Here is a 20,084-nt window from a genome sequence, read left to right as displayed (position 1 = left end):
AAACTAAGAAGCTCCAAAGGCGTTTCTGGTAGAACTTCATTCCGGTTACTGAACAGCATTTTGCAATCTCCAATTTCTGTGAAAAGTTCGTGGCCATTGATGTCGGTGTCATAGAAATTTCCAAATCTGTGCAATTTCGACGAATTGCATCGACATCTGTGTCGGATAGAGTTTTGACGTCCAGCAGAAATCCATATTTTGTGTTCAGGTCTTTTAGTCGTAAAAGCCGTGTTGACATCTCCTGTTGAAGTCGATAAAGTACGCTCTTCATAACGCGCACAATTTCTTCTTCTGCTGAAAGTCCTGCATCTCTTGCCAGTTCTCCTGGCATCTTCTTCTGTCCACATCTATCCCCCAGGCTGTGCATCTTGTTTTGGCGTTTTCTACAGCAACTTGGCTCAAATCATCACGAAGCTTGACAAATTCATGCTCCAAAGATTCAAGATCAGTTGCTGCTTCCTTGAAGTTCATAGTAGGATCCTGTTGTATCTATGCCCCGTTTTCCAAAAATTCCTGTAAGAGCTTCTGAACACGATACATTTTTCCAAGAATGACATTCTAGAAATTTTATAAAACTATGAAGTTAAAATTTAATACGCATGCCTGTAACTGTTCTGCATCGCTTCTGGTTTCAGGCGTCATAGTTACGTCCTCCGATAATTTGTCTAGCAGCCCTACTAGTTCATCCAGTCCTTCATAGATAGCTTTAACAGCTTCTGATCGTGCACTCCAGCATGTTTCAGACTCCCACTTTACTGTGATGGGCACAGCTTTTTTTAACTCTTCCCAACGAATTGTTGAACGAGAGAAAAACAAATATATACTTTCAACTGTTCCAAAAAATGTGACGAAATGTGGATCCTGTTTAGCTGAGTATACTCCTGCTAAGTTTAAGCTGTGGTTGTCACAGTTGACAAACAATGCTCTGTGATTTTTGTCACATATTCGTTGTTGAAGGCCGGATATATGCCCAGTCATCACAGCAGCAATGTCATAACATTGTGCCCGACAGTCGGCTAGAGGTATGTTGTCAGATTTCAGTCTTTCGACGATGACTCTTTCTAGGCTTGCTGCATCTTTTGCATGTGTAATAAGAGCCATGTATGGCTCACGTGGTGATCGGCTTGCTGGTCCCGCTTTGTAGCCAATGAGGGGAGAGCCAGGGAGCATGGCCTCGGCGTGATCACGGCATGTTAGCTAGGGTGATTGGCTTGGCCGATCGGGGCCTCAGCTAATGGGAAGCCGAATCAGAGGCGTGGTCCCGGGATTGACGGGGAATGATCTGGAACGGTCAACGCTGACTATGGAGGATTGGCTTAGGAGTACCACGTGACCCAGCGATTAAGAGGAGGAAAGACGGAGGAGTCGGGAGCAGACCTGGGAACGAAGAGAGCAGGAGCCACGTGCGTACGGGGCTCTGGGTGGCGCGGGCGACTTAGCTGGTTGTCTGCCCGCTTCCAGTTGCCTGTCAGCAACGGGGAGTGTGTGTAACTGTGGAAGTGAAAAATAAAGGACTGATTCCAGAAGCCGTCTCCAGAAGGTTTATTACACATGTATATCGATATAACCTTAAAAAATGTATTTGATAGTTACTTTTTTAGTTAAAAAATCCACATTCACAAATCTTATGACCTGAGAAAGCTGTTCCCGATGTCCTAGATCAGGAGTTGAGTCAAGTAAGATACCATAGTACTTGTTTTACAGGGAGGAACAATGTTCCACACTGCCCACCAGGGATTATTTAGCTGTCTGTCTGTCTGACTGTCTGTCTGTCGTGCATAAATAAATATATAATACATACAGCTCTTTGATTGGTGGAGACCTTACAAACAGCTCTTTGATTGGTGGAGACCTACTGCCGGGTACGGAGAGGGGAGGTGCCTAAGGGAGGAGGGTCAGGGGAGGGGCCTAAGGAAGGGGGGAGTCAGGAGAGGGACCTGAGGGGGGGGGGGTTCGGGGGAGGGGCCTGAGGGGGGTTCAGGGGAGGGGCCTGGGGGGGGTCAGCAGAGAGGCCTGAGGGGGGGGGGGTCAGGGGAGGGGCCTAAGGATATGGGGGGGGGGTGCTCAGGGGAGGGGCCTAACAGAAGGGGGGTCAGGGGAGGGCCTAAGGGAAAGGGGGTCAGGGGAGGGGCCTGAGGATATGGGGGGGGTGGTCAGGGGAGGGGCCTATGGGAAAGGGGGTCAGGGGAGGGGCCTAAGGGGGGAGGGGCCTAAGGGAGGGGGGGGGGCGATAGTTAAGGGGGCTGTCTGCCTGGCTACCTAAAGTCAAGTTATCTTTTATACATACAGGTACGAACAACAGGTTCCACACTGCCCACCAGGGATTATTTGTCTGTCTGTCATGCACGAATGCGCTGTCCAACCAAGTTCCTACCTGCCCACTCCGAAGGAACGTGTTTCCTGATATCACTCAACAATTGGTTCTTTACAGTCGACGCAAGTATGTGGATAAATTCATTCTGGATTTCGGGTGACAAATAAGAAACTGATCCCGGATTTTCTCCTGCGTGCTGTACGTGTTTTGCTAACAATGGGTCATACTGCGCAACGAATTTGATCAGCGCGATAATTTTTCCAACATTGTTATCCTCATCTGCATTCAAATTTTTCTCATGGCCACGTAGTGCCAAATTTTGTGAAACCAGAAACTTAATACAGGTGAGTATTTTTTGCAATATATCTCGCCAACGTTGTGTTTCCAAATGAATCTGAGCTTGAACCACTGCGTCAATTCCAGTGCCATCAATTATCCTTCGTTCGGCTTCCTTCCATGCAGTAAAAGCTGTGCGGTGGTTAGGATTGTTTTCATGAGAATTTCGTTTTTCTGGCTTTCTCCACTTGTTGAAACCGTTTGTTAACTCAAACGAAGCTCGTGAGTTTGAACTCGATGATGTAAATAATAGACAACAAAACAGTAAGCAGCTTTATTGATTGTTGAATATAATAGCCACGAACGATTCACTTCCTCTCCGTTCGCTAGTCGGCGTTTAAACCATGCTGATGTAATTGAACGTGCGTGGGCTGCTCTGGCTGCTGCAGCCGCTTGGAGCGTGGTGTCACTAATAAGAACTAAAAATAGGCCGTCGTAGTTTCTGCCACCAAAAAACAGGCCAGTGACCAAGGCTGAAAGACTGCGCCTGTCTGTTGTTTGGGACGTTCTTCCATGTAAGTTCTTAATAGGCGCGCGTACCAAAATGTAATTACATGACATGTAGGCTGTGTGTGGCGGGATATATAAACTTTTAGGTTGAAGTGTAGATTTGTGCAGTAGTTTCAGGCTGCCGCGCCTGCCGCAATAAGTTATAATGTAACGTTGCAAGCCTCATTTTGGCACCCCTTTACCTTTGCGCCCGGGGACATATGTACCCCCCTGCCCCCCCCCCCCACCGAGCTACGCCTCTGATGACCACCACACTTGCTGATAGCCCAGTCTCCTGTCTACAACTACCTGTGTTAAACCATCTGCCTGGAAAACTCGGCTGTTAGGGAGACCGTTTGCCTCAAACACAGCCTGCAAATCATTGACCTCCTCCCTTCTACCTTGGCGTTTCTCCTCAACTTCCTCGAATTGTATGAAGGACTGACAACCTGTAAAGACCATTTCTCCGGGACTTGCTCAATCCTGCATAATAACTGACACGACGCATGAAACGGTACTATATTTTTTTCAGGGAGATTTGAATGTTCCTTTTAAGTAAAAAAAACCATACGAAACATCTACGTGACTTAGCACCTGAAATGTCATGGTATAAAGTTATTTTGTCCTGAACTGATAACATTTGTAATAACAAGTTCCTTCGGAATGGGCAGGTAGGAACTTGGTTGGATAACGCATTCGTGCGATCTGTGTCACACGGCACAAGCTATGTGGGGCGGCGTGTCACGTGGTACCAAGCCCTACCGAAGCGCTCTATGAAATACAAATAGAGGGCGTGGCTATGCAAGACAGATCACCAATCCCTGGTGGGCAGTGTGGAATTGTTCCTACCGGTAATATTTTGATTTAAGGCTGTGGGCACTCTGGAAGCAAATTTCCACATGTAATACTCCAACCAGCTTAAGTACAGTATTAAATGCTCCTATTTTTTGCACGGTTGTTGCACATTATCCGTCTTTGTAATGTACCAACAAAGCCCAATTACTGCCACGGTAAAATCTTCTGGGGCCATTTTTAGGGAAGATTAAAGTGACATAGGAATGGATTTCTTACTTGAAATTGTTCAACTGCTCCATTGTACATGGACAACAATGACTGCCAGTTTGGACAATTGGGAAGGTTTAAAAAAAAAACATTTGCCATTATTATTAGGTACATCCCACTAGTCCTGGCACGCATGAATTGGAGACCACAATTGTTTCCATGCTCACCCTCATGAACTGGGCTATGGTGTAGTTACACAAAGTGCTCGAAACGCCAAGCAAAGACCCCACAAGAGAAGTAATGCACCAGTTTTATTTATCACAACTTAAGCAAAGCAACTGAAGATCAGAAGCTCGTTTGCAATCCCTTTGAAGGAGTCGCGTGACGCCTCTTCGAAACAAACAAAGCCACCATGGCGCTTGCTGCGACAGCCATCACCAGCGCAGCCACTCCCAGACCAAGGATGGGAGCAGCACCTGTAAAATAACAATTGAAAGAAAGGGCTGGTGGGTAACTGCAGAGCCGTAAAGCAAGGGTTTCCACATGCTGGAGGTTGGGGGCATTTGACCTATCCAAGTATTTGGTCAAGGTGTGAAAGGTGTACTGTTCAAATTTGTCACTCACCAAGGTTTGCCATTTAACACTGGTGGATGGCTTTACTTCAGCACGTCACACATCTTATGTTATTAAAAAACCAATCACAAATATCATATTAGGTATGTTAAACAAATTGAGATGTTAAACATTTACATCTGACGACCAAAGCACATTTAAGGAGGATCATGGCAATATTTGTTGGTCATACCTTTTAGGGCACTGCTGTAATATCCGTGTTTTGTACCTTCAACTTATTGGGGAAAGGGGTTGCAGTTGGATGTCATAGGCCCTTTCAAAGGAGTAAGAAAGCAGACTTCGAAAAACAAATTGCTTCCTCCCCAAATTGCAAAAGTTCCGTATAGAGATTAAGTATTACAGACTGCCAATCCATGAGAGGTCCACCTTAAAGCGTCATTGCCTCATGGGATGTCCTGGTTTTAAATTAAGTCTGCATTAACCGCACGCACTTTTGGTGAACATGCTCCTTTTGTATAGGTATCATCTTTGAAACGGATTGGTCTACACCAGAGACAACCTTCTTCATGGGCTAGTCCGAGTCAAACCAGAAAACGTCAAAAGGCAAACAGTACTACGACAATCCATGCATCAGAACATTTATATCCCTGGGCGAGCAGATGCATCATGGGACCTTTTTGCCAGTATCAAAGTATGAGAAATAGCTTTTAACCGAGACTGGAAAAAATGTGCCATGAAAGAATCTGGTAGCTTTACCTTTGGATGCAGATGTAGAAACCCGTGGCTGCTGCCGTTTTGCAGGGCTGCTTGGCTCAGCACCATCTGAGCAGGGCTTGGCAATCACGATGGGGCCCAGCATCACATCTTCCACCGCATACGACGGTCCTGAGTGAGAGGACCACATTAGTAATGTGGCGAAGGCCCAGGCTTAAGCCCATACACAACTGATTATGATTGCTTGTGTTCCAATCCAAACGTCATGAGAATTTTAGTGTTGAATTTTTTTATTTCCCTTCTACGTGACTTTACCGAAAAAAAACAAGAATATGGATCCCTGCAGTCACAAACGCTTTAAATCGAAATTATTGCCATTTAGTTTACTTGGCACATTACTTATTTCAATCGCGATGCCTCCATTCCTGATTGCCACATACCTAACACCATTATTTAGGCAAGGCTTACAAAGTGAATGTCGCAGTTTGGCTTTTCTGACACTTTCCAAGAACGTAACTCCTTTCATATTCAAGGGTTTTCTGTACAAGACTAAATGGCTGAATACGACGGTTGTACTCACCAGTCACTGCTGCCACATCCCTGCGCCTTCTTCCACTGGGGCACGTGGACTCGCAGCAGCTGCACACAGAGTCCGAGCCATCAGCAGAGACCCACCTGCATTGCACACAAACGTCGTCTGTAGTTACACAGGCAATGCTCACTCGTATCCGTTCACATTTGAGAAAAGTGCCGATTGAGCACCCGTTCAGGGCAAGCAACGTACAGTGGTGTACCATTTGGCCAGCATCACGGTCGACCAGACCGATAGCGACAATACCACTCGATGGGAGCAGTGGCCAGGAATACAATTCTGGGCGTAATTGTGTTGAACTGTATGACGGTACCCGACCTGTAGAGTCCGAGCCTTATAGGAAAGTACTGAAAGTATTTGTAGCATGAAGGGAAAGTCTGTGACCAGGACCACTTCCAATGTTGTTACACACCAGCCCTGGTGATCAGCTTGACGAAGAAAAAAAATCTACAAAGGCGAGGCTCCGTTGATGCTCCCGACATTAGCCACGAGTGAGATTTGAACTCTGGCTACGAGGCTGAGATTTTTCAAAAGGAGCTCAAACGAATGACAGACGTCGTTTGCAGGCTGCTACACTTGTTGCTAAACTCAAGACAAGTGCAGGCCATGACCAATAATCACCTGAATAAATCTAAACAAGAGAAGACCCGTGGGACCTGCACAGGAAATGTTGTAATACCAGTTGCAGCTAGAAACCAGTCAAGCTCTCAGGGATATTAGTTAAGCACACAGGCATGCAATAATATGTAGCCCACAGGCAAGGCATGGATTGAGCTATTGGATGGAAGACACTGAAAACCAAATTGCTGGGCAATGCAAGGAAGCAGACCAACCTGTATGCAGCCGAAGGGCTGTAGGTGCAAGCTTTATTGACAGCCGTAGGAGATGTAGCAACATCTGCAACCTTCAGCTGGCAGAAGACGAAAACCTGGACCGAGAAGAGGAAGATGGTTATTACTCAACCACACTGCCTACCACGTGGCTAAAAAGGTGGTTTCTGTAGAAGCCTGCATGACAGTAGATCACCTGATCGCCATTGTTTGTCAACGTCGCAAGGAAGCGGAAGGAATCGATGAAGAAGCGAATGACGTTGTCACTTTGCCGGAGCAGGAAGCCAGAAGTAAGGTGAGCATCATACGAGACTTTGCCATCCACCAGACACCTGCACAGGCACGTAGATGTACGACACGTGACTTTACATAGGGCAGGCCAACAGAAAGCCAGCGCTAGGAGATGTAGTACTCCTCTTCCACTGTATAATACGGCACAGAGGGTGCGCCAAGCCCACCTCTTAAGGGGCAAGGGGCTCCCCCCCTCCCACTCGCAAACCAAATCAGTCACCGATGACACACATTGACAACATCTCTCATCAGTAATGTACCGACAGACACCACATGATAACAGGTCCCTGCGGGGTGGGCTGGTAGGAACGAATAACCAAAGAATATAAACATAATGTATTATGACACTTGTTTAGCCAGGAAAGCCTCAGAGAGTGTTAAGGTTTTTGTAGGGTCCTGCCAAGTGTTTGCAGTAGGGGGCGATGTTGCTACACCTAATCGGACATCGGACGGACGGAATAATCTATTGTAGGCTGGTTCACTTCGTTCCTACCAGTAAAAATCATTAACCATACACCTGGTCAGGCTTAACCATCAGAGCAAGATTCAGCGGCATTCCAAGGTCAGGCTCTGTTATATACTCAAGCAGTGGAATGCCACCTTTAAAGACAAGGAACATAAACATTCATTAGGTGGGATTAAGAGAGAAATCTCACCCAGAGTTAGAAATTATCTGGTAGCTGAGGGGAGAGTTTCTGTCGGGAACCGGGGTTGCAAAGCAGCTGACCACGAAGATCCGGAGTGGAACGTGGTTCAGTGTCTGCACGCTCGCCTCGACATGCAGAGTCTGGCCCAGCTGGTATACGGTGGAAGGTCGCGCCACACTCCAGTCGTCTTTATAAAAGGAAACACAATTAGACAACTTCAAAAACACAATTGCCAAGGCTGAGTGCAGACTAAAAGCACAGCCAGGAAAGTGCTTGCTCACGCCACTGCTTGTGGAAGAAACCAAGATAAATCATGGGACCTCCTTTGTCAGTACCAAAATGAGAATAGGTTTCCCTTTTTTCTGGCAACAGGTGTTAAGATGCTAAAACAGCAAACTGAAACGTTTTACAAATGAATAATGTCTGCATTAACCACAAAATGTGGTCAGAATGCAAATAAAAAACGGATAATCTATGCATCATCTTTGAAACTCATTTGGTGGAAACCAGAGACAGCTTTCTTTCTGGCAGAGTATTTCGTCTCGACAGAAAGCCGTCTGGTGTGGACCAATCAGTTTCAAAGACAATGCATATATTATCAGTTGTTTTGTTTGCATTCTAACCACAATTAGTGGTTAATGCAGACACGATTCCTTGTAAAAAAAAGTTCAGTTTGGCGTTTTAACATCTTAACACCACAGTTATGACGCCAGAAAAAAAAGGGGTAAACCTATTCTTTAACCTAAAATAAAGTTTAGGGACCTCGGGCATATATCTGGTCTATTCTTCAATACCAAGCACACATCTTGAAGGGGTTATAGTCTAAATTGCCATCCTGGTAGTAGCCATGTGCATAATAGGCAATCAACGTCCTCACATCACCACTGACCGGTCATGAGCCTCAGCGTGAAGCTCAGCTGCTGTTGCATAACCTTGGCGCTGCTGAAAGGGATCCATGTGGGTTTGATGGCATTGCTGGACACGTTCCCCTTCCTGCAGTCAGGAAGATATCGGGCACACATTCTCTACAAAGAGCAGAGGTGGGGGATGCTCAACTGCACCAATTTGTGACCAGATTATTATTGCAATGTCGTTAACAGCTTACAACGAATAGACAAGCGAAGAGATACAGAACGATATTTTCAGAGTATATTTAACATCGCAACTTGCAAGACTTTTATCCGACGAGGACCAAATAAGAGTAAAGTAGACGACTTGGGGGAATGGAGTATAATTAAGGGAACCGTGGTTCACACAGTATGCAATGCATGCACCACTTCAGGCGTGGACACTTGCAAGGCTTGATATTTGAGGCAGGCCATGACAGGCGTTTGAAGTGAACCCATCAGTAAAGTTGCCACTTAAAAACCCCCACGACAGACAGCACAGGGAGACTTTCCATCGGTGGATTAACTCACCGACATTGGCTTTATTGCAATTCAGGCCTCGCAAAGCTAAAGCACACGCAACGGCACATAATTTTTAAAGACAGTGGTAGAATTGTAAACAGTTTAGCTGGACTTCAAAATTAAGAAAATGTCAACAAGAGACTGCTGGTGAACTCGCCTGGGATAGCGGCAAACGACCGGCACGGCGACGTAGTTTGTGCGGATAATGCCCGTGTTGGACGTGGGGCGGTAGTAGAGGTAGTTCTCGTAAGACAGCAGCTCTGCACTTGTCTAAGAAGGGAGGAAGACGTGGGGTTTATTACCCATTGCAATACTAGCAGAATAATAATTTAAAAAAAAAAGCTCAAACACCTTGGTGAAAGACCCAATGCAGCTGTTCCTTGGTTTAAATAATTCACCTCGCTCATGTCACCCATAAAAAAACACCCACACAAACCATGGCAAACGCAGATTCCCAATGTATTATGGAAGAATAAAAACGCTCTAATGTACGACTGGTCAACCAGAACAGACTTTAACATAATAATGCAATGACCGATCTACAAATACCAAGGGGATTTCAAAGCGATACTCCCCGCTGTTATTGAAGAAGTCTGGCTTGACTCGAATGCGGAATTGTAATACTTCTGCACCTATACTCGACAAAAACATAAAGCAGTTGGATTGCGCAGATTATGTTACAGCAGCATTAGCAGCCAGTTACCTGGAGGCTGCTGCCACAGCTTTCCAGTGCGTAGAGGAAGGTCACCGTCCCAGCAAGGGCGTCGCTCCCAGTGACGGGGCAGGCTGGTACTCCCAGGGACAGGTCACTCGCCTGGGCCAGGTGACCCGTGCCGAACAGGTCCCTGCTCACGGTCAGCGTGAGCGTCGCCTCGTCACACACCACACTCACCGTGGCGGAGGTGGCCACTGCAGCTGGAAGTGCAGCACGGGAGGAGACGCGAGAGTTACCCAAACAGTGACACAGGTGGTCAGTGAAGCCGTAGAAAGTCTCAGAGCCTCGAGTCAATCATCCACACGGAGCTGCTAATACAAGAGAGTTCGAATTCCCCAGTAGCACCTCAATGAATGTATATACGCGTCACGACAGGTTAAGAATACGTTTTGGCAATCTACTACTGGATCAAGTCTCGCACATTGCGGTCGTCAGTTTGACCATACAGATCAGTACGGGCTGAATTAGGGCAAAGCCCCAGGTCTAGACACATCTCGCCAATGTTAACATTACAGGACGCAAATTCGTGTTCAGGTATATAGAACAGTGAATTAACCACCACGCCACACTACCAAACCCATCGTTAGTACGTGTATATTATGGTGTTCGCATTAGTAAACACGGCAGTTACATTACACGACGAATAAACACGTTTGTAAAATAATCTTTCGACCAAACTCCACTCACCAGAGACAAGACATAACAACCCCAGGACCGAAAACAAAGCCCTCGTGATCTCCATCGCAAGGACAACAAAAAACGGAGACTTAGCACGGCACCAGCAGAGCCAACGCAGCTACTGTCCCGACTCGGGGCTTTTATCTGCGCGCGGCCTCATTCAGTTTCAGTAATGAGCCAATGAACTCCTCCTGCGTACGTGCCGCGTGATTTGCGGTGCAGCTCCTATCCATGCACGTGCGCCGAGATCGAGCAAACCTCTACTGATGAGACAATGAGTGACTCGATCTGCTCTCATAAAATCTCGCTGATTAGACAATGCGTGGGTGGATCTGATCCAATCTGGATCGGGATCGCTGAGGGCTCTCCATATAAAAGGGGTCCATGGCCTAAGGGAAGCGACGCAGCTGATGATTTGTTTTACGATGGCGGCTCTGCGAGTTCTTCTCCTGCTCCTGACCAGGTGAGGAGGCGGAGGGGCGTGCTGAGTGGTGTTCAGGGATGTTCCTCAACAGCACTGGTTAATGAAGTCTTGTGTACGTTTGTAAGAGAGGGCGTTTCCATATCGCTTTGGGTAACTGGCCTGCATGGAGAAATGCATTGAGATAAAAATGTGGAAATGCAGTCCTGAAATGTCTCGCTTGCCCAATTGTGGGTGGTAGGGGTTCCAAAGGTGGCTTTGCGTGGCGCTGTTTACACCAACTCCTTCGTGCACCGTGCTGGCCTTGAATAGGCCCTTCCTAAAATCGCTACAGGGCCACTTAATTTTTTGTGGGGGGGTTGCGGTGTTTGCCTCTCTCTCCTCCCCCTGCGTTCTCTCGTCTTGACGGTCACGTGTCTCGTACTTCCCGCAGCTTCCTCTGCCTGGGCTCCGTCCACGCGAGGCTTCGACAGTCGCTGGGACCGCGGACGCTGGGGGAGCCGAGTGGTAGGGGGCGCTGCTGCTGCTGCTGTTGTCGCCACATGACAACCACATCGCGCATTCTCTCAATACCGCTATCGTGTGTCTGGACACCGCCATGCACAAGACTTTAATGGCGGCGTCTCTCGGTGAACTGGTAAAGCGTTACCGGCGACACGAGTTGCCAACAAGAGCGCTGCCTGGACGAGGTGGAGGGGGGTGAATTTGTTGTGCGCTTGCCGTTGGAGCGGTCACGTGACGCGACGTGATGGCTGCCGTTGGGCATAGGCCGGCACGTGGATAATTAATAATCCTCCAGCGCATGGAAAAGGGGGCGTTCGGGGACATTAACTCTCCCTTGCACGTTCCTTTTTACGATAATAACGCTTTCGAAAAATATGGCTGGTGACTGATTGGCACGGCCCTTGCAACTTTACTTAAAATAGTGAATTGTACAACATTTGACTGCACGACTATACGTAAAACACGCGTGCAAAATCATCATGACCTTGTTCCTTTCCATTATAGTAACAACGAACTGTGCACTCGCGTTGATAATTTGCATATCAGGCTCTACCTTGGCAACTTTCTACTGCAATTTCAAGAGTCTAATGCAGGGGTCTACTACCAAAATATCATGTTGCAACCAGCTGCGTCGAAACTGCAGGCTGACGATCCCTGGTGTGAGGTTCATACTGTCCAGTTGTGCACGTGCCTTTTGAATTTGCGCCAAATAAGAACAACACACAACACCTTACATGTGTGCACAGAAAAGTGAAGGTACTGATGTGCGCCCTCCAAGCAACCGTCGCGGGCTGTTTTTTTAATTGCTCCATAAGGTGTAGTTGATGTTGACGTCTCAACTTCTGAACTGCCTCCCCCAGGTCTGCTGAAGCAATGCATCTCCTCCACCCTTGGTTTTTCTGTGGGATGGAGCAGCCCCTCCCACAGTGACTACCGTGTATTTGTACGGAGTGAGTCCACGAGCTTTCACTTAAATCGTGATGACATAATTGACATCTTGATCCATTGTATGATTGAACATATGACGCTTCTCATAGATGCTATCAAATTGATTCGAGGATGAAATTCTCTGGCCAGTTTGGTCCCAACTGCTTCGCTTTCGATGTGCTCTAACCTCTCAATTTCTCTTATTCGGTGTCGATTTTAGGTTTTTTTTGGTTAACGCTGTGTGGAATGTAATTCGCATGAACGATGGAAACTTTTATCTGGGATTCAAAGCATGATACTGTATTGGCGTCAGGGTTCATTTCCACTGGTCTAATACAGCAGACGACGATAATCAAATCTTATTCTTCCATAGGATAACTGCGTGTGTTTACTAGACGGTTGAATCCCTTATTAATCAATACCACCTCTTGATTGCCTGCACAATGGGCTCTCCCATTCGTTGGAACATTTCATGCAAGGTCGTGACTTCTGTTGTAAACTGAACCTGGTGACTCCTGTCCTACTTTGGTTCTCTCGTCGCATTGTCTGCATTTCCCACGAGTCCTCCGTTGACGACTTGGGAGCTCTTGTCGCTAAATCCGACACGCAGCCTTATTTACTAGCAACTATTAGACGAGGTCGTTGTGCAGGTTTGGGAGTACCATAATTCCAACAGTGTATTGAGGATCCGGTGTCCTAGAGACGTTCCTGGTACTGTGGAGATTTCCTATTCGCGTTCACACTGACACCATACTTTGTTGTTCTCCTTGCAGTCGCGCTGCCCACATGAACTTGTGGTGCGTAATCCATCCAAATGCAGGTTTTTTTTACTTTGTTTTCGATGTCTCCAGCGGTGCGGAATGAGGCCGTGGATGTGGAGTCTGCGCAGGGGGACTGCGGCTTCTCCATCGCGAGGGACGGTGCTGCGCTCCACTTCACCGCTGCTGGTGATGCCTGCCACGTGCGCGTGGAGGTGAACACGAGGAGACCGTTGTGACTTGCGTCGATGCTAGTACCCGCTGGGACTGCTGTGGTAGTAGCGAAATTGATGTTTCGCAATCCATAACCGATCGGCCATCACGTGCCCACAGATGTTGTCTGGCCAGAATCTAATTTGATTTTGTCTACTCTGGCATTTTCCCCTCCACGTTTGCTTAGCTCGTGCATTTATTTTTAAGTTCCTTCCAAGATTTTGTTTTAGCTCATGCCGTCCACTCTGGAATTTGTTTTCAGATTGTTTGCATTCCTTTTTCAATTTATTCCTACGATGATATTTCGATCATCTCTTGGTGGTAGCGTCTTTAATTCTAGTTTATACAGCAGCTCCTTCTCTTGACTGGTATCCCTGGACAATCAATGCAATGCTCATTCCATATGTCTTATCAAGATCTGCTATCTTTGTCTTATCAGATTTACCTTGATTTGCACTTGACATTTGTGCTCTTGTTCATTGTAGTATGCCATGTCGCTACATTACTCTTTAAACCAATCCTAAGTATCCTTTCTTGCCGCATTGCATTGCTTTTTTGTCTTTAGTCTCCGTCTTATCTCTAGCATAAATGTTCTCTTCCGGTGCTTAATGGTAAAGGATTTGCCATCTAGACGTCCATGTCACCAAAGTGGTCACCTTAATAGAGGCAATGTTTGAACGGTTAACTGGTGTTTACATCACACAAAATACACGGCAAAACAAGCTTTCAGTTGATGTATTTCACGCCTGCTAATGGATGCAGCATTCGCGATACTATTCAATGCAAAGAAGGGAATCGGAGCAGTTTGATGCTTGGTATAGAATTAACGGCACTATATATTGCTACAGAAGGTCACTATCCAAGCTGGCCTCTAAGAGACCAACGTAGATGTAAGAAAATATTGCACACGGGGCTTACTTGGACATGTATGATCTACAACAGCAAAATGCAAGTGGCAGACCTAACCAACATACGAGCTTTGTGCCAGAAATGTGCACTACTTGAGGTTTGCTTGCAGAAGCCATGAAAGTCTTGTGAAAGGTGGTAATTTGTGAGTGCTATGTGTGTGGGAAGAGTAATTGCGGTTTTGTGGCAAGCTGAATATGGAAACGGTATTACACACGGAGCAGCGCAGCATCCGTTTGTACAATAACAAGGGTTAACCTGGGAAAGTGGTTTCGGACCCAGGAATGCAACCCCCCCGACATGCAGTCTACCTGCCATAATTTGGGTGGTAGGTGGTGGCGGGTTTCCCATTTGACAGTTTTACTTGTCATTAACCTGGCCTCGCCCAACAATGTCGAATGCACTAAATCTACTGATTTGTTTAAGCCTTCCTGGAGCACTGGCCCCGAGTCCGATGTTGAGGGCTGCTGATTTCACCAGGACGGCAGGAGGAAGATCCAGGTGGAGCTGCAGGAGATGCGGCAGGGGCTGAATGGACTCGTCTGGGCTTTCACCATCGACTGCCCTGAGAACCTAAGATCGGCGAGGGCTGGAGGTGAGTACCATTGATTTGACTCTGCTAATCGGACCCACAGACTGCACTACCTGTGACTTGGTGCTATAGAATGGGTCTGCTGGGTCAACAGCTGCCTTTCTGTTTCGACCTAGATCATCTCTCCTGGTGCTTTTGCAATAATGCGCTTGCGTTTCATGCCCTTGGCTTTTACTGGACAAACTTGCAGCTTGAATCCTTTTCTGATGCACTTTCCCCCAATGGCTGATTGCAATAGTTGCACCATATAAACGCGTTTTTCCTAATGCACTGCTGGTTGGTGCTGCCTTGGGTCGTGAGGGTTAATTTGACCATGCTTCACCACGCTGCTCCTTGTTGGCTGTGGTTGAGTGGCACTAACCTTCAATGCAACAAATTGTGCTGCACTGCCAGAGCCTTTTACAGCCAGTGAGCAACGTGTTTGCCCATCTTTGCAGTACACTCAACCCTGCTCCGCTTCTGAGATTGCATGCATTGCCCGGGTGATTTGGTCATGTGCCAAGTAACACTCCTTAACATACGTGGCTCAAAGGATGCCGTTTTATTTTAAGTACGTGTGGGGTTTTGTACGATGACCTGTTGTGCTCCTGCTGCTATTAGAGATCGCCACGTGCTCTGGTCAGAGCAGGAACTTCCCATGCAACTCTGTGCAGAGTGTCCTGAGCGCGGACGTCTGTGCACAGAGTGGCTGCTGCTACGACCCCACTCTACGCCGCTGCTTCTACAGTGAAGCTGGTACGTAGCTGACTCAAAACAGAGGTTCCATCATTCACTACCTAAACTAGGCTCCTGCTTTGAGGTTCTATGTTGGCACAGTAGCATCCTGCTGTGCTGGTTCCCTGGATTTGTTCCATCACCACGGTCTACATGGGGCATCTTTCGTGATTCACCATACCCTCCCGCCATGCTCCACCCAGTGTGCACCACAGATGGGCGCTTTGTGGTGCCCGTGTCTCGGAACCTAACGTCTCCGCCGCTGGACCTGAGCACCGTGCACCTGACTGGCGGTAGCAGTGCGCAGTGCAGCCCCGTGCTAGTGTCTGCAGACCTTGCAGTCTTTGACGTACCCATGGCAGCGTGTGGTGCCACTGTGCAGGTAATGTGCTCCTGGACTCTGCTTTGCCCTGCCCCCATCCTGATGGTTGTTGTTTGACCTTGTTGAAGTGCTGCATCGGGACCCTTCACTATGCACAACTCCTTGATGTGCAGAGCACAATCATGCACGAGTTGATGAAGAACAACAGGGTCACTTTATGATTGAGTTTCAAATGAATCGAGTGCCAAAGCAGAATTTAGGGGGATTCTAATATAATTTGTAGCTAATTGTGAACAATTTGGACTCTTGGCCAGTACCACTTATCATTCTTCTACTTGATCACTCGATGGCATTATCGTTTTGTGTCGACTACTTTGTGGTGTGTCCAGTGGAGTGGGCAGGAGCTCGTGTACGAGTTGCTGTTGGTCTCCGAGCGGGAGCTCTGCGTTGATGGAAGCGTCGCCATCACCAAGTCATCCACATACAAGTAAGCACTGCCACCACCCCTCTGCAAGTGCTGTGCTCATGAGGGTCAAGCATGAGTCTTGCAGAGGAGACCCACCCCCATCAATGGCCACTGTCCCTGCGACATTAAATATTTGCAGCATATGCCAGCAGAACCGTGACCAAGCTGTGCTTCCATATTCAACGATTTAAGTATTAAATTGGGACATTCGACGCACAAGGGCGACTTTTCCTCGTCACAGGATCTTTAACATCTTGTAGTAGGAATATGGTTAATGGCTAATGTAAACGCGGTATTAACCAAGGTGGGGGTCCCTTCACTGGTACATCTGCAAAACACCCTATCGGTCTGCTGTGTCGCTCCTGCAATCTATTGCTGCCGTGAGGGCATTGTGCATGCCTTTTGGCTGGTGGTGTGTGTTTTTACCAGGATGGTTCTTCAATGCCGCTTCCTTGGAAGTGGAGACCTGCAGCTTCGAGTGCAGGTGAGCACTCTGCCACCGCCACCTCCAGCCACGGCCACTGGGCCCCTCTCCCTGCTGCTCCAGGTCTTCACTGGTGAGTACTGCTCTCTCCGACACCCTGTGCAGCTCTGAATGGACAAATGCCACCTTGAACACGGGTTGTGATGTCGCTCTACCCAGGGAAGACTTGGGTCCGTATTAGCTCTGACTCGAAGCCAGCTGAAAGTCATGATTATTTTAGCCATTGCTCGGCTAGGAGCTCGACCCTGGTTCAATTTCCACTGATTGCAGGCTGCATGCGATTTTTGAATGCATTAATCGGCATGGCTGCTGGACTTGAACTGCAAACGGATGACGTGCTAGGCTGTGCTGCCAGTGTTGTGAACCTGCCAACAGAGTTCATAATTCGCCATAAGGGAACTAGAACGACTTGCACATTCTCCATGGTACGACATGTAACTTCAAATGCTAATTTCTGCTGAGGTTTTGAATCTAGCAGCTATTGGCTTGAAACCATGTTGGTGTGGGGCCGACATTGAACGGGATGACAATGCCCCTATCAATCAAAACGGTCTCCTTGAGGGCATTGTTTACAGGAAAATTTGACTGGCTTTCTTAGCCTCATTCGTCAGATCACAATTGCTTGAACGAATTGTTATCAATAGCTTCATTGGTTACCAATTGGCTAAAAATGGGACTAGAACTTTGCCAACTGTTAGCACCCGATTCCCGTCCCTCCGTGTGAAATGGTGGCCCCTTACAGCATCTACAGACATTTAGATGCCGTTGTATGTAGGTGAGGGTCACAGAATGTTATTCTAAAAATACAAATAAAATATAAACCACGATTTTTATGCCAGGAACATGTTGAGATGTGCACTAGTTCAATTCAAAAGTGATGCGCACGTTTTAGGGGTTTTGTGCTTTACCTTGTCCAATGTGCTCTAAACAGGTCCTTTACACCACTAATCCACATACATTGTGAACCATGTCTGAACGGTGCCAGACAACTCCTACACCACGCCGTACCAGCCCTGGCAGTACCCACTGGTAACGCTTCTGGGAACGCCGCTCTACGTGCAGGCGTCACTGCTGCACCGCTCTGACCCCACGCTGGTGCTCTTCCTGAAGGACTGCTGGGCCACGCCCACGACAGATGCCACCGATCCCACGCAGTGGAAGCTTGTGGTGGATGGGTGAGGCTGGGCGGGGTAGTGCTCTCTCTGCCACAGCAGGGCCTGCAGAGGCAACCTGGTTTTTGAGGCATTGGTTGTCTCTTTTTCTTCCCCCACGTAAGCAGAGTTGTGCTAATTACGTCCCCTTGTTAATGACAACGGTTCGTGTAATGGTGACTATCAAGTACTGTCGTCTAAGCAAGATTGCAGTGCCATCCCCAAATGTCGATGGCCACTGCTCCTTTGGTTCTGGATGTTAACACAGCCACCCTCTGCCTCCCAGAGCTGGTGGTTTGTACAAGGCCCGACTACATGCAGTGATGGTTGCATTGCACCGATGCACTGAATATTGGCATTTGGGCTGCCTTGCTAGTCGTGAGCATGTCTTGACTAAAGCTGCCCTTCATCCTTGCGTGCAGATTTAAATAAAAATGCATGCATTCAATCTTCTTTGAATTGAGGGTAAACGGCACTTTTTCTTGTGCAGCTGCCCCGTGCAGTCTCCTTGTTGCAGTGTGTTCTTCCCTGGTGTTGCTGACCTGCCACTGCCTTCTCACTACAAGCGTCTGGCACTCCAGGCCTTCGCCTTCATGAACTCTGACCGCAGCACCACCCGTGACCTCGTGAGTGCCCGATTCTTTTCATCCATTGAAAACCAGGTCACATGGAAGGATGACGTGTACTGTGTACAACCTGGAGGGCAAATGGACTACCTAAAAACATGGAAACCTTTACTTACCGGAGCGATGCATTCTGTCTGCCACAGGTTTACCTGCACTGCTCTATCGTGGTGTGCGACAGCTCCAGCCCCAACTTCCTCACCGAGTGCAATCGGCAGTGTGGACAGACCAGGCGCTACAGTGAGCAGCACCACCGCGACCTATTGAATATTTTGTGCTTGTTTACCCAGAAAAGCCTCGCAGAGTAACGATTTTTCAAGAGGACGAAGGGGTTTTAATGTTGCTATGTTATCGTTTATATTTAAAGTGCATTTGCTGTGACCTTTGCAGACTGGTTTCACAACCCGTGGCATGCCACAATTACCTTCTCGTTTGATTTTTTTTTTTCTGGGGAACTTGACCTGCGCAAATGATGTCCTTTCGTATGGGCCAGTTGTCATCAACCGATTTCTGTTGTTCCAGAGCGCAACGCCATCTCTGACGCTTCCAGCGTGGTAGGAAAGCACGTGGTGTCACTGCAGGGCCCCGTGCTCTTTGAAGAAGCTTCTGTTAACGACGCTGCTCTGCTGTTGCTGGAGGCTCCCTCCTCATCGTGGGCCTCTGCTGGGACTCTGTCCTTTCTCCTCGTCATTGCCACAGCCGTCATTGCTCTCCTGTCTGCTGCCATTGCCGTGAGGAGGCACAGGAGCCGGGCTGTGGCGCTCGACGGGAGTGGCTATTGATGACTACTTGTAATTGCTGGCACTTGCATGTCTTGCTGACCATTGCCAAAAATAAAATTCTTAAATTCGCTACTGCTGTTCTGACCTTTCACGAGGATTGTATGTGTGCAATATGTAGGCAGTGTTAGTGCTGCATTTGGCCACGTTTCTTCCCCAAGGCAAGTCCCTCGATAGCAGCAACGTGTACCAAGGTTTAGGCCTTTGGCTTCAAACAAGAGCACCTTGCCATGCTTAAAAAATCTGAATCCAGGTTTCTTTTATTTATGACCTAATGAATCCTTTTTCCCCAAACACGCAAATGTGGACATTATGGTCCAGAGACAATTTTTTTTTTTCTGTCACACTAACAAACTATTTCAAAGGAACATCAAGAATGTTGGGCAAGGAGGGAGAAACGGAATACTGCCAACTTTAACTAGCTTTAAGTAAAGGTTGAGTTGACCTTGGTTGTAGCATTAAAACGCATATGTCTACATTGTCAAAAGTGCTCTGCCCCTGGAAAAGACAACCAACGCTGATAGACATTGTTTGTGGCCTTGTGCACAAGTGGCTTGTTTCAGATCCCTGGGTTCTGAAGCGGTGACGCATCCGTCTATCTGCATTGGGGTGAATGCTGGATAAACTCTGCCTC

General features: G+C 47.6%; 2 protein-coding genes across 2 annotated transcripts; one reads left to right on the top strand and one right to left on the bottom strand.

Moving 5' to 3' along the window:
• Positions 1-4,439: 4,439 nt before the first annotated feature.
• Positions 4,440-10,758, bottom strand: LOC144736592 (zona pellucida sperm-binding protein 3-like). Its single transcript, XM_078619156.1, has 10 exons — positions 10,600-10,758; positions 9,901-10,112; positions 9,351-9,467; positions 8,678-8,777; positions 7,798-7,975; positions 7,047-7,182; positions 6,854-6,948; positions 6,009-6,103; positions 5,471-5,599; positions 4,440-4,617 (listed from the first exon to the last, which is right to left on the bottom strand). Exons 1-10 carry the CDS (start codon positions 10,652-10,654, stop codon positions 4,487-4,489), a joined length of 1,248 nt encoding a protein of 415 aa, XP_078475282.1. The 5' UTR covers positions 10,655-10,758; the 3' UTR covers positions 4,440-4,486.
• A 150-nt stretch (positions 10,759-10,908) lies between these two features.
• Positions 10,909-19,522, top strand: LOC144736588 (zona pellucida sperm-binding protein 4-like). Its single transcript, XM_078619151.1, has 13 exons — positions 10,909-11,053; positions 11,445-11,518; positions 12,376-12,465; positions 13,294-13,415; positions 14,800-14,914; positions 15,512-15,646; positions 15,829-16,007; positions 16,337-16,434; positions 16,843-16,970; positions 17,883-18,072; positions 18,539-18,674; positions 18,818-18,911; positions 19,194-19,522. Exons 1-13 carry the CDS (start codon positions 11,001-11,003, stop codon positions 19,451-19,453), a joined length of 1,674 nt encoding a protein of 557 aa, XP_078475277.1. The 5' UTR covers positions 10,909-11,000; the 3' UTR covers positions 19,454-19,522.
• Positions 19,523-20,084: the final 562 nt, after the last annotated feature.

This window comes from Lampetra planeri, chromosome 61, assembly GCF_965212315.1.
Source record: "Lampetra planeri chromosome 61, kcLamPlan1.2.h2, whole genome shotgun sequence".
In the NCBI taxonomy this organism is placed as follows: Eukaryota; Metazoa; Chordata; class Hyperoartia; order Petromyzontiformes; family Petromyzontidae; genus Lampetra; species Lampetra planeri.
Note: the sequence above shows the minus strand (reverse complement) of the source record. Positions and strands in the feature narration are given on the sequence as shown.